We start from the raw sequence: 13862 nt of genomic DNA on the forward strand, positions 1-13862 counted from the left end.
GGACATGTTCTGGGACTACACGATATGACACGACCAAAACCCAAACCTCAAAACCCACACCCATTCGAATTTTCCAAGAAAGTCTCAACAACCACTAATTCCCTCACTGACCTCACTAACAAAATCTCGCGCTTCAAGGCAAGAATCAGCTCCAACTACCGAAAGACGACTAAGACCAGCTCGGTTTAAACCGACGGTTTACTTGTGAAAAAAGTATACCTCGAATTTCCATCAAGCGTTTTTGTACCGACGAGAAAGGAAAAGGAGAGAGAGACTGGAATCAAAGTTGCTCTTTCGCTCTCGTAAGCAAACCAAACCGAGGCTCTACAATTCATTTCCTTTATTGCAGACTCTACACAACACTACAGCTAGATTTTACACTTCCACTCACATAAACGACTGTTTTAGTTCTAATATTTTTCTGGATAATCTTCTACTAATAAATTGAACTCTTCGTCATAATGAATTACATGCTTACTTTCAAAGTCTATTACAATAAAGTCATGAATCACTGCAATAATCTATCACGGGCACTTAAGAGTAACATACTTCGCTTTCTTGGCTTGTCAGTCACCCAAATCATTCAGGACACAAAAGAGAATTTGGCCGTTCTCACTGGAGGACACAGAGAACTTATTTCACCTCAAAAAAAGAGTTCCCTCACTGGTAAATACATACATTTAGCGACTACGAAAAGCTTGTGAAAAAGTGTTGTTCTTAGGGTTGGGAGAGTTTGTCTCAAAGAAGGTAATCTCATGCCCAGGTATTAGTCTGTTCAATGCTTGGCCGTAAGAGGTCTGGGTTCAAGATTAGGAAGAAGTTATGGTAATCATTTTTGAAGTTTTCAAGGGTTTTAATGGAGTAAAAAAAACAACAGGTTGAGCTTCCTGTGTGCTCAGAGTTTCTAATCTTACAGCCATCTGTGAACCATGCCTTGCATAACAATGAAATGATGAAATGCCGAATCCTATGGTACCTCAAAAGAAAGCTTTACAAAATCAACCAACCAGAGACGAATTGTGTTGCAATGTGGGGAAGGGGGAGGGGAGGGGGTGTTGTTGAAGGAAAGGTACTGGAAATGCTATACATGCGTAACTGTCACTTCTCTTCCACCATCCAGTACCCTACGCACCCCACCCCACCCCTCCAAAAGAAAAAACCTTTGACAATCTTGAATGCGCCCATCTCAAACATTTCACGTCATTTCCCGCAACAAACAACTCGAAACTGAATAACATAGACATACAAAAATTGTGAAAATGGTTGGGAAAAAAAAGAAAATAACTTGGATTGTGCACAGCAATGATTATTCAAGAAATCCATCAATTTTGGATGCCTTCCATGAATCCTTACCAGCAGAACAAGGCAGAACACATTCATATTGAATAAAGAACAATTTGATATAACCAATACACATTGAGATTTAGACTGGCTTTCGTTTAGCTGCAAATGTTCCATAATATTCTCTTCATTCTGCAGTGCAGGCTTCCAAATCTTTTTGGACTGTGGAGAAGTCGATGTCTTCCCCTGTGCAGCGCTTGTAAATATCTACAATATCCTGGCATGTTGTCTCGAAATGTGTGGTGGCATCGTATGAAGTGCTGATAAACACCTAAAGGAAAATAAAAACAACAACAACAACAACAAAAAACAGCGAGTCAATCAAGGGTTAGTGTGCATTGTTGAAGGGTTCTTCAAAAATAGGGAGGTAGCGTTGCCGGGTGGTTAGGGCACCAGACTTGAAATCCGGAGGTCGCAGGTTCAAGTCCTGCTCTGACCACTTAGCTGGAGTTGTTTCTTGGTAGACTTTAGTTCAACACTTTGGTCAGGCTTTTACATAGCCAACTGGTCTGCCTCCTGTCAGTTGGGATTTTTAACCCCATTATGTTTAGTTGGTTAATGGTATATCTATTTTTTAAGTTCAGGTGGCATGCCTGTGAACTAGCTGGTTGTAGCTACATGCACTGACCACTGTAAATTGCACATTTTGTTTTCTGAAATTATAATGTTTTGTAGTAGGTGGCACTAGGCATTTTCAGAGCATCCCAAACAAAAAAAGAAGAATTGTTTGTCATAAAAAAGGGGTTTAAAACATACTTGTAAATAAGCTGTTTCATTCTTACAGATTTGCAGATTGATACAAATGAAGACCTTATGAATTGGCTTACTGACAGTACAACTTTACCTTAGATTTACTACCATCATCCATTGGAACAAAATTGTCGCTTACACAAACAAACCTGAAATCAAACCAAAAACTAATAAGGGACAAACACTGCAAAACTCTCACAACAAGACCCCACCCCACTACCATTGAACAAAATTAACCTCCCTGAAAAAAGCAGTTCTTAAGATAACTTCCAAAATCTCAAAATTCCAAAACAATCCATCTGATAAGACCCCCTTCCCATGGGCTTATATTAATTTTGCATCTTACTAGTTAAGAAATATCATAAAGAGCTGGAACTTGCTAACTTGCACTCAGTTACCATAAAATGCCGCCTATAAGCCCCCCCCTCCCCCACACTCATGAGCACCCCCCCCCCCAGTTATACACCCATCTACCTGTAAACCAAATAAATAGATATAGATCCGGTTATAAGCCCCCCTCTAGCTTTCGTTGTTTTGAATTAGTTTTATTATGATGTTTTCAAGCTTAATTACCAGTAAATGAAAAACCTAAATTCTTGTTATATAAGCCACCTCGCATATAAGACCCTCCATTTATCAGCACATCTCAAAGCCCTTACAAAGTTGTATAAGCCCAGGGCTTATAAGCAGCAGTTTACACATACAGTATTTAGAATGCCCCGTTATTTCCTACTCAAAACCATGTCCCCTTGATTTGCCCTTCAGTCATTTACTATCAGCTATTTCAAACTCCCACTATTTCAAGCTGTTTTTTCTTTCCCCTGACGGTTTGAAATAGTGGGGTTCAATTGTACCCCAACTCCCACTTCTTTCCATTATACCCCAACTCCCAGAGTCATAATCATTGCAAAAAGGAAACATTACAAAACACATTTAATTCACGAGGCATTACACTGAGCAATTATAGGTGCAACTTGTTCGTGAGACAGTTTACAAGAATAATTACTTGGTGTCACAGATGCCTTAAGTCAGATAACTCTTGAAGTGTACATACTTGTCTAGAACTGGGCCAAGAAGGTCAAGCCCAGGCTTCAGCTCTGCCTCAGGATTGCTTGTTTCAACTGTTGTACTCGCAATAGCTATGTAGTAATCTTTAGGTGCCACATTGTGGGCAAATGACACAACACAAACATAGATATCTGGAAAAAAATAGTGAATAAATACCACTCAAGAGGTTAATTGCTACAAGCACGCACATTGTCACATTAATCCTTTCAGCCCTAAATTGCTGGGGCTTTTCTCCAATTTAATAAATAGGTCCCCTATGTACACATAATATGATTTAACAAATTGATGTTAGTTTTTTATGTGTCTGTTCTCTTATTGATGATAAATTGCATCACAACATTGTCAAAGTGGTTGTGAGTGGTTCCACCGTAAACTTTGACAATGTTATGACAAAATTTATCATCAAAAAGAGGACAGATGCATAAAAAACTGATGTCAATTTGTTTTTTACGATAACAAGAACCCAACAGAGAAATTTAAAATCACAGCTTTATTTCTACAGTTAGGCCTACCATCTGCACTAATCCATCACGAAAACAAAGCTTTTCGAAAACGCTCCTCAAACCAGAGAAATTTGAAAATGCTGGCTTTTTGTTTTCGTGTGGATGGAAAACATTTTGAAAATGGAGTTTTACAACAATCATATGACAGTCATGCAATTTCCCAGCCCAAGTTTTTTTTCGAACACAAATCCAAAATGACCCGTGATTGTTGGTTTTTTTTTAATTCCTCTGGCACAGTGTGGATGGAAAATACTATCTTGATGCGGTTTCAGAGTGAAAACATGGTTTTCAAATTCCTCCAGTGTAATGCAGACAGGGTTGTAGTAGGAAAAGGATTAGGAAAAATACCTGACTTCCTGTGGACTTGGTTTTGAGGAATAATGATCTGGCAGGATTTAGAACCATCCTTGGCCATAATTGGAGGCGGCTTATTCAGGAAACAAATGCAGCGAACAACCTATCATGTGAAGACAAAACGTGAGCTGAACCATATTTGGCAGAAAATCAGCAGAATTTGTACAAAACAGAGACTTACAGAAAACAAATCTAAAATTACAACAATGGTTTTAAGAATGGTAACTGGGTAAATTATCCCATCGTCAAAAACCATTTTTGGAGTACTGAATTCTTTCTATTTACATTAGTTGCAAAAAATTTCAGTTTAATAATTTCTGGACACTTTTTTTAATCACATTTCTTTTTACATTAGTCGCAAAAAACTCAGACATTAAAATTTTGGACATTTCATTTTCAGACACTTTTCATCACATTTCAAACAAATTTTGGACAAAAATTTCAGACATTTTGCAGAAACATAGCTAAACTAAATTTGCACCAACAAAACAGAAACATCTGTGAAAATGATGATTTTACTCAACTGGCACTTGTTTTATGAACCTGATGCTGGGCAATTTTATCCAGTTACAAGCTCTCTTTTAGCTGGTGAGCACCTAGCCCCTCAGCCGCATTTCTGGACATCTTTTGTGTGGACAAATTTTCTGGTCGCAAGGGACACCACTTACCAGAGGTCGAATTTATGCAAAAATCATGTGGGGTCACAGTTTACATGATTGATCGTGCCAAATTAAAGAACATCATTATTTTCTCAGACAGTAATTTATGAAGATGCTTAAAAATTGTGCAGCTTGAATTGCAAAACCTGGAGTGAACACTACCTCTTACAGGTGGTTCCCCTGTACGTTTGAAACTACTTCAACCTTTGCATTTCACCTGAGAGGCATTTACCTGTCCATCCTTCTTCACTTTGTCCGGGAAATATGAAGGATCACCAATCACCATTTTGGTTCTGGCAGTTTCACCTTGTGAAGTTACACCACAAACTTGGCCCATCTCATCATATTTGATTTCCTCTATGGGCTTATCCAGCATGTAGGTGCCACCATATATCGCACTTAACCTGGCAAACCCCTGAGGAAGTTCTCCCAGACCATATAATGGATATAGGTATGGTGACTTGCCGTATCTGGCTAAGGATTCACTACAAATTTCAATGAAGCGAAATAGGTTAAGGTTCCTGTGTGACTATCAATTTAAAAAATCCAATGTGGTTTAGCATTGTCTGTACTCTTATCGACAATGATATGCCTCATCATGGTGGTCGAAATGTTGTGGACTCATGAGGTCCAGCCGATTGAGTCCACAACAAATTTTGATCACTGTGATGACGCATATCATTGTTGATAAGAGCACAGACAACACTAAACCACATTCGATTTGTTTTTTACCACAATATCAACATCAAAAAAAATGTTTTTTTTTTTCACAGCATGACCAAGAGCGTGACACATTGATGCGAGCAGCGTTGTCTGGACTCTTATCGCCAATGGCAAATTAGCCAAACAGATTGCGAGATTAATAGCAATTATGGTAAGAACAATGTTCATGTAATAATTTATATCAAACATGAGTGCCAGTGCTTCATCAGGATATCCAAACACTGAGAAGAGAGTTGAAAGTATGATGTGCAGCAGAGTATTTTTGACAAAATTTGAGGTGATTGGATAGCTGATAAAACACTGTCTCAAGTGTTTGATAAATCTTCTCAATTGAAGCAAAAACTAAGGAGTAAACGGAGCAGTAAAATCGTCAAAATCTGTGCTAATTAACACCGGGTATCCAAACCTCCTTCACAGTTGTGATTTTCTTTGTTTTAACTTGATGAATTATTAATGAGTTTGAGAAGAACAAATAAAATAAATGGATGGTAGGGTTGTCAGTAAGGGTTGTAACACCATAGCACTTTTCATGGCTGAACATGCTTGATGGGCCCTTGTGTTACAGTTGAACTTGCCTGTAGTTTATACAATTTACCCATAAAGTAACAAGTTTGTTACAAGTGTGAAGATCAGGGCCACTGGGGAGTCAAAACTTAATGACAGCCCTAGACAGTAGGTGTGAGAACCATAAGTAACTGGGTTAAAATAACGTCCTGGTTTCTGGTCACTAACCTGTATAATTTGATCTTTAGCAGTGTCGCCTTGCAAGGTTCTTTCAAATAGCTAGGATATACAAAAAACAAAGTGACTAATGGTGACTGTTTACGGGAAAACATACTTACATGCTTATCTGTTAAATGGCTAAAAACTAATGGACTGTCAACAAACAGTTAACAGCCTTCAAAGCGCTCTAACGCTTTGTGTGAAGTAAACATTCTAACGGCTAACAAGTTTTGCCTAACGGCTCATTACATCATCCTAATGTTTTGCCCTGGCTAATGATCTAATGGCCAGCTAAGTTGTTTTCATACCTTGTTTATAATGTTTCGGTTCATAATCATTTTGATCCGATTTATAACAGAAACTGTTATCGGTTTGCCCTGAATTTGACACTGGGTTTGCAATCAATGTAACGTTTACAACAAGATAGAAATGTCGAACTAAAGAATGAAAATTACATGTGTGGATGTCCCGGAGTCCCAGATACCAAGAGGTCATGGGTTTGACTCCTGTCGGGGACTCAGATTTTTCTTTGTCCCACGCTCATGTTATGTTGATCAGTTCACTTTTCACATTTCATTACCGAACTTAAAATTCACCATCTTTGTTCACTTATCACACTCACAATGACTTCGGCAGTTCTGATCCTAGCAGTATGCAGGATGCCTGTCACAAATAAACTCAGTTAAATGACCTTGCTCTCTGTGAATTCTTCTAGCTCAGTGTATACTGCACCCACCCCCACTTTGCACTCGTTCTCATGCCTCATGCGCGCACGCTCATGTATCGCGCTGGAGCCCGCTAATCTGCCTGTACTTTTTAATTTTTTTATTATTTTTTTTTTATTGCTAAACACAATTACTTACATTGCCTAATCTGCCTGTACTGCAGGCTAATGTGCATGTACCACTTACTTGTCATTGAGGTAAAGGGCCAAAGCATGCCCTGTGAAGCTGGAAGTGTTGGCATCTAGACCAAATTTTTCAAACACTTCCTGCATTGTTGTCTTTTCAGGGTCAATACCTGCAAAAATTAATAGAGAACTTAAGAATGTAAATTTGAAACAATTTTATTTTTAGCGTTTTGATAGGAATTGTATGACAGGTTCACCCCAACTTATGTACAAAACATATGTGCTGTCTACAGGAGTTTAAAAAACTTGAATTCCAGCTTCCCTTGGGACAAGAAACTCTCAAATTTTTTTAGGCAGGTTTAAGTCTTAGGTTGTTCTTTTAACCATTTAGTGGGCAGAAGACTTGCCCAATCCTTTGCCCAGAGAGAACATTAACTTGTCCTGGATGACTAGATGGCACTTTTTTTTTTGAGCCCTTTAAGTGTAGTTTATTGATTACTTTTCAACACTATTTGTTCTCAATTCCTATGAGGTGATAGCTGATTTGGCCTGCAGCCTCATTAACCACATGTATCACCCGAGTCTAGAAATCTTGAGCTCATAATCTCATTGTTCAATATAGTACTTAAGTATAGGAAGTTCTTTTTTAGGCTGGTGAACAGCCCTTCAAGGATTATGTGACTAGTTTTCTTATTAACTCTGTGCTCTGTTTGCTTTAACAAGGTGTAAGGGAACATGCACGTAAGGAAAAAATTGCCTCACCTTGGAATGTCTTTGGATCATTAGGTTCAAAGTCATTGACAAACATTAAAAGCTTGCGGAATCTTCTCTTCTCAAAAATTCCCATCAGGCTGGTTGCAAGGGCTTCTTTCTCGTCTGCAGGCACCTTGTAAAGTTTCTGATCTTTGTACACATAACTTCCTTCAACTGACTTAAATTCCAGGTACCTTGTAACACCACTTTTAATCAACAGTCCAACCAGATCCCCTAACAATAACAGGAAAACAATTATATTATTGAAGAAATAGGAAACATTTTCAGTGTTACTATTGAGCCATTCAAACATGTATGAGTGGAAGTTTGAGGGAAAAAGAAAGGTCTGCGACCATGAGCGGCAGGAGGGGGTTTCTACAGCATTTTTGAGTTCTCCTTATCTTTCACGGTTGTTTCTATTTAACAATTAGATTACCACCACGAGTTTTCTATGAGCAAGTAGTTAACAAGGCATAATCAGTTGACTATTGCTCATAGAAATGGAGGGTGAGTACTCTAATTGATTTAGTAGACACTCTAAAGGATTACAACACAAAACCTACAATTTTGTGTATTTTAAAGCCTAAAATAAAGAATAATTTTCAGTTTCAAGAGCAGCACATGTGCTCATTGTCTATCAGCAAATAACAGAAAAATAAAAAAACGATGAGAGGACCAATTAGATCTGCAGATTTCCAATAGAACTTGGATGATACTAAAACTTGATAGAAAATGGAGTGCTCTCTATTTGCAGGAACAAATGCAGGAAAAAGGAAAAACAATATGCGAATTCTCCTTGCTCACGTCATTAAGATGTTAACTACTATTTGCATGCTAGTGGTTACTACAAGCAAATGCAGCCAAGGTGCACTGTAGAGCATTTTCTAGAGTATGGCAAGTGAAGTTGGCACCAGGCCACCGAATGTCCTATACAGCCAGAAGTTATCCTGGTTTCTTAAGCATTAAGCAACTAAAAGTATTTTTACCCCCCCCCCCCCCCTGGATGGGATGCTAGTCCATCGCAGGGTTACCCCCCAGCATTAAATTTGCCCGGATCCATTTATACACCTGGGTGGGGAGAGCCACCCTGAGTGTAATTTGTCCTGTCCAAGAACACAACCTAATGACCCTGGATAAGGCTTGAAACTGGACTGCTTATGCCAAAGTCCAGTTATCCATAAGGCCACCAATGGCATCATGCCTCAATGGCAGAATGTACATCATGCCATAGCAAACACAGCCAATCAGAATACAGGATTTCTAGACATTGTATATTTGATGCAATTACACCCAAACTTCCCATCATGTGCCAAACACACATATTGTGTTGATGGTGTTCACCATTTAACAAATCAAACGTGGTTTAGCATGGTCTGTACTCTTATCGACAATGATACGCGTCATCACAGTGGTCCAAATGTTGTGGACTCACAAGGCGCAGCCCAGTGAGTCCACAACAAATTTTGACCACTGTGATGACGCAATATCAACGTCAAAGAAAATCAAGTGCGAGCTGAAAAAGGCATTGAGTGACCCACTGAGGTGAGCAATGTTGTCTGGACTCCTATCAACAACAGCAAATTAGCCAATCAGATTGCGAGATTAGTAGCAATTGTGGTAGAAAGTATTTTATATAGTATGGTCTAAAATAGCTATGCAACACTCCCTCATGGCATACCTTGGAAAATCCCACTTGTCACTTGTATTTTCTCGGTATACATGCTTGACATAAGGCTTGTGTGTATATCGAAAAAATACAAGTGACTCATGGGAAACTCCATGGAATACCACTTGAAAGCCTTGCTTAACTAGTATGTATCTTTTGTACCTCCAGCCATAATGAACTTAGGAATAAGATCAACATTCCAATCCTTTGATGGTCCTAACTTTTTAGGCTCCTTTCCAAACTTTTCGTAAAACTGCAAAAAAAAGATTAATACATGTAAGTAGCCATTAATGGAACAGATGGCAAGTGCCATACACTGTAGCAATAAAAACTAAATTTAAAACAAACAATACCTTTTCTAATGGAGTGATTGATGCACTTTCTCCACCATAATATGGGTTTTTGTCCATGTGAAGAACTTTCTTCTTATTCACGGACAACAAACCACTCAATATGCACTCCTGCAAAATCAGAGCAAATTATCCTCAGTTATGCATTACTTTTCTTCTATAAGCAGTGGCCAGTGAATTTACGTGATATAAATCAAAAAGCACAAGCATGCATCCGTAACTCAAACGATGTATGCTTCTGCTCATAAGGATGGTGAGCACTAATTAAATTCACATTTATCTGAATTGTTGCAAGTATTGTAACTTTTTCTTGGAGATAATAACACATTTCTTATTACTGTACCTTAAAATCCAAATTGAAATATAGTTATACATATTATCTTTAAAAACACAACGCTTTTCAGTTTTCAGAACACGTTTCCATGTTTCAAACATCATCATCAGCCATAATGAATGTATGGAAAAGATTTACAAAATGATCGGTACATATAACTATTCATATACAATGAACCTTTATGAATTAAAATATTTGTTAACCATTAAACTTATTTAAACTAACCAATAGAATGAAACACAAACGAGAAAAATAATCTAAAACTCCCTGTAAATAACAGTAGATAAATTTAGAAAGGCAACAACAGATAAACATGCTCAACTTGTTTGTTGAGTTCAGGTTTCAACTGTTCAATATGGAAAACTCTCTTTTATTTTAAGTTGAGAATAAGTGCTGGCATGATCGAGGATCGTAAAACAAGAAATATCACACTCATCCCTACAACCTTTAGACGCACTGCTGGATGTTTGAAAATGTGGGAATTTTTGTTCCGAAAGAGATGCTCATTAACATGAAAACTGAAAAGCGTTGTTGTGTTTTAAAAGATAATTGTTACATTTGAGCTATCAAGACCGTTTGGTGAAGTTATACCTATGAATGTAACCAGAATTTTTGTTGCTCAAATTAAGCAAGTAAAATCCATTTTAATTTCAATAGTACTTAATGGTCTTTTGGTGCGATTTTCTAGCACCACAAAGCATTCATTTGACAAAGATGATGAAAATGAACCAGACAGAGTCAGTCTATCCCTAAAATGCATGACAGAGAATTTCATTTCATTTTGACAAATACAATGTAAAAGTTACTTTTCACCTATTCCTGATCTCTGTTGCTATGTTTTGAAAGAATTGTTTTGTGCTTTAAGCTGAAGTTATGGGCACACTAGGGAGTTTGGAGAGCACTTCAGAAGCTAGAGTCGCTCTTGGATATACCTCGAGCAACTGTAACACTTCTCTCATGCTCTCCATGCCAGTCTCCAGCCTATATCTATAACTTGACAAATCCAAATATATTAAACATGAACCATTATTTTTAAACAAATGTACTAGGCAGACTTCTGAAGGTTTCCAAATATCACAAACATTTTTGGAGTTTTCTGAATTTTACCTTAACAATTCTAAAGATTTCTGATGAGTTTCGAAGATCGTCGAAGGACTGTCAAAGATTTTTCAACAATATCAGAAGGTATGAGAGGAACTTCCAGAAGTTTCCAAAGGTTATGTGGAAGATAAAGAGTACAGCCTATTGCCTAAATAATCAATTAATGTATAACAAAAGTCTCTAAATAGTCTGTTTTTATTTGCATTGTTGTATTAATGCAATTAGAAATCACATTGATTTTTCTGGTACAATTTGGAGTTAATAAGCCCTTGAAATTTTTCAAAGACTACAGATTGCACTCACACCAAGGCCCAGGGCAAACATTAAACTTTGCATAAAACAAATTAAATTGAAATTAGAGTCCATCCAAAGAGTTAAAGTTCCGTTTGATCAGATGTCAAACTTAATTCACATTTAGATAGACCAAAATATTCTATCCGTCTCAAGCAGAGCAAAGAAAGCGCTTCATTGTCGATTTACTCTGTTCTGTTTCATCCTCCCTACACATTTTTGTGTTCCTGAATGCACCAGAAGGGAGTGAAATCTTCTACAGCAAAGAAAGTGGGTTTTTTTTGTCAGTTTCCTCGCTCGCTTCTGAGGGGAAAACAGATGAAGGAAACGAGTTCATAATTGCAGAAGGAACCGTTTCAGTTTGTTTGTTACATTTCAGGCTGGAAGATCTTAGAAAATAAAGTGATCGCATTTAGGTCCAAGTCGTTGTCACTTGGCTAAATGCTTTCACTGGTTTCAACAATGGGGCAGTTGAAGTTCATTCGCTTGGTTATTACACCACAGTATTTGTTTTGTGCAATCCTGTGCAAGTGGACATGGACACGAACAACTTCTTCTTTTGAGACAGAGGATGTCTTTCAAGAGGAGCTTTTCTTTACCTTAGGGAAGGCATTGGCCATGCAAATGGTATTGTAACACCACCAGACACCACATAAGCTTGTCATTTAAATGATTTTTCTAAGATCTTCTATCCTGAAATGTAGCGAAGAAACTTAAGTTCCCATGGTGATCAGGAACTCTTTTCCTTCATCTCAATGAATTGCATTGATCCACTATTTCCCTCAGAGGCGAATGGTGGAAGATTTCTATCCCTTCTTGCGGCATTCAGAAACACAGCAACTCATAGGCACAGCAAAATAAAGCAGATCAGATCAATGAAGAAGCAAGACTTTTCCAGGAAAGCATTGCCAAAACAAAACATCAAAGCCTGACTGGCCTCACTTTTGTTGAACTCGTCCCGGGCGCTGACCAAGTGGTCCACCATATTTGCATTTGGTGTATTGAGTCAAACGTCAAACTTATTGCAAACTCAATTCAGTTCAGTTCATCTCATTAACTTCCAGTTATTTATTCCAAATTGCCCGCAAAATCATGTGGGTACATGTATTTCAGTTGGTATCACTGACTACAGTACGAGGAAATAAGCTTGGTAGAAAAAAAAAATTAATGTTGAACAAGAAACTTCAAACCCTTGTCAGTTTCCCTTGAAACTGAAAGGAACAAGCCACAAAATAATTTTGTCTTCATGCAAACATAATTATTTTGTTTAAGCAAAGACAATCTAGGAATAAGTGACTTCACTTAATTGTGATTATTTCAGACAAAATCATTAATAATTACTTTCAGTTTGTGAAATCTGGGTCACATAAGATTTCATACAGGTGAACAAATGTTATGACAATCAAAAACAATCTTAGGTTATGCTGCCATTACGATAGTTGGCAGAGTTGAGTGCAACTTGGTCTTATAAGAACTTCTTCTAATTCTATTATATTGAAAAAAAATCACATTTTTGAAACAATGGCTCAAAAGAAAAGAGAAAATGGAAAAGAACCAGCTGTGCTGTAGTCTAAATGTTTATGTTGTACAGTACAACTTTTCAGATAAACACGCCAAATAATTCCCTACAAGTATAATTTCACGCATTATTTACTGTAGACATCACTTGAGAGTTTCAGGAACCGTAAGATTGTACCAATCATTCATCATTTCGAATTAGAACTTAACTTTTAAGCTTACATCGATCGAGGATGTACTTCAAAGCTGATACAACTTACCTCGCAACACACCCGAAATTCGAACTCTAAACTACTTCAGGATTAGCTTATAAATCAACTTATTGGTTGAATGTAAGTGAAGATTCTCAAAGAAACTCCTTCTCCCTAGTAATTCCAGTTTTACATGAAATCGCGAGGATTTTTGAGTGAAGGAAGTTCCAAATGGGTGTGAAACTCGATCTAAGATCCATGCTTTTTAAAAACCGCCTCAAGTGACGGCTACAGATTCCTTCGAAAGATGTTGCAAAACCAACCTTCAGTCCAGTTCCCAGAACGATGCAATCATATTCTTCATCCATGACTTCACTTTAAGTGCGAAGAAAACCCGAGGTAAGGAAGCAATCGGATGTGAACCTTTACTGTAAGGAAGGCAGAGACGGGAGATCACGAGTAACTTTACTGCGCTTGCTCAAAGATCATCATTCCCTCGTGGACCCCCTCGTGTCCAAGGCGAGGACAAATCTTAATGGGGCTCAGATGAACCCTTGAAATTGGGCCTCAAAATATAACTAAATAACAAAATATAACTTCTAGTTAATCACAGAACAAATGTAAAGCTTTCGACAATGCTTTCAGAACAGCGCTCTGCAGATTAAAGTTGTAAAAGTTGTCTTCATA

The 13862-nt window shown here is 37.7% G+C and overlaps 1 protein-coding gene across 1 annotated transcript; it reads right to left on the reverse strand.

The window, feature by feature from the left end:
* Positions 1–325: 325 nt before the first annotated feature.
* LOC145502688 (rab GDP dissociation inhibitor beta-like) lies at positions 326–13666 on the reverse strand. The gene is made up of 11 exons (XM_081482035.1): positions 13499–13666; positions 9744–9851; positions 9553–9643; positions 7734–7958; positions 7033–7141; positions 6131–6181; positions 4908–5160; positions 4011–4119; positions 3146–3290; positions 2186–2240; positions 326–1612 (listed from the first exon to the last, which is right to left on the reverse strand). Exons 1-11 carry the CDS (start codon positions 13541–13543, stop codon positions 1469–1471), a joined length of 1335 nt encoding a protein of 444 aa, XP_081338161.1. The 5' UTR covers positions 13544–13666; the 3' UTR covers positions 326–1468.
* Between the last annotated feature and the right edge of the window lie 196 nt (positions 13667–13862).

The sequence above is a fragment of the Orbicella franksi genome, chromosome 11 (genome assembly GCF_964199315.1).
Source record: "Orbicella franksi chromosome 11, jaOrbFran1.1, whole genome shotgun sequence".
Classification (NCBI taxonomy): Eukaryota; Metazoa; Cnidaria; class Anthozoa; order Scleractinia; family Merulinidae; genus Orbicella; species Orbicella franksi.

What these genes read in the sequence shown, in the direction of transcription:
- LOC145502688 (XM_081482035.1), bottom strand. Translation starts at nt 13,543, where the DNA reads ATGGATGAAGAATATGATTGCATCGTTCTGGGAACTGGACTGAAG. An exon ending in CAATCACTCCATTAGAAAAG is followed by an intron (nt 9,644 to 9,743) that starts GTATTGTTTGTT and finishes TTTTTTTTGCAG; the next exon opens with TTTTACGAAAAGTTTGGAAA. An exon ending in TAAGTTCATTATGGCTGGAG is followed by an intron (nt 7,959 to 9,552) that starts GTACAAAAGATA and finishes TGTTATTGTTAG; the next exon opens with GGGATCTGGTTGGACTGTTG.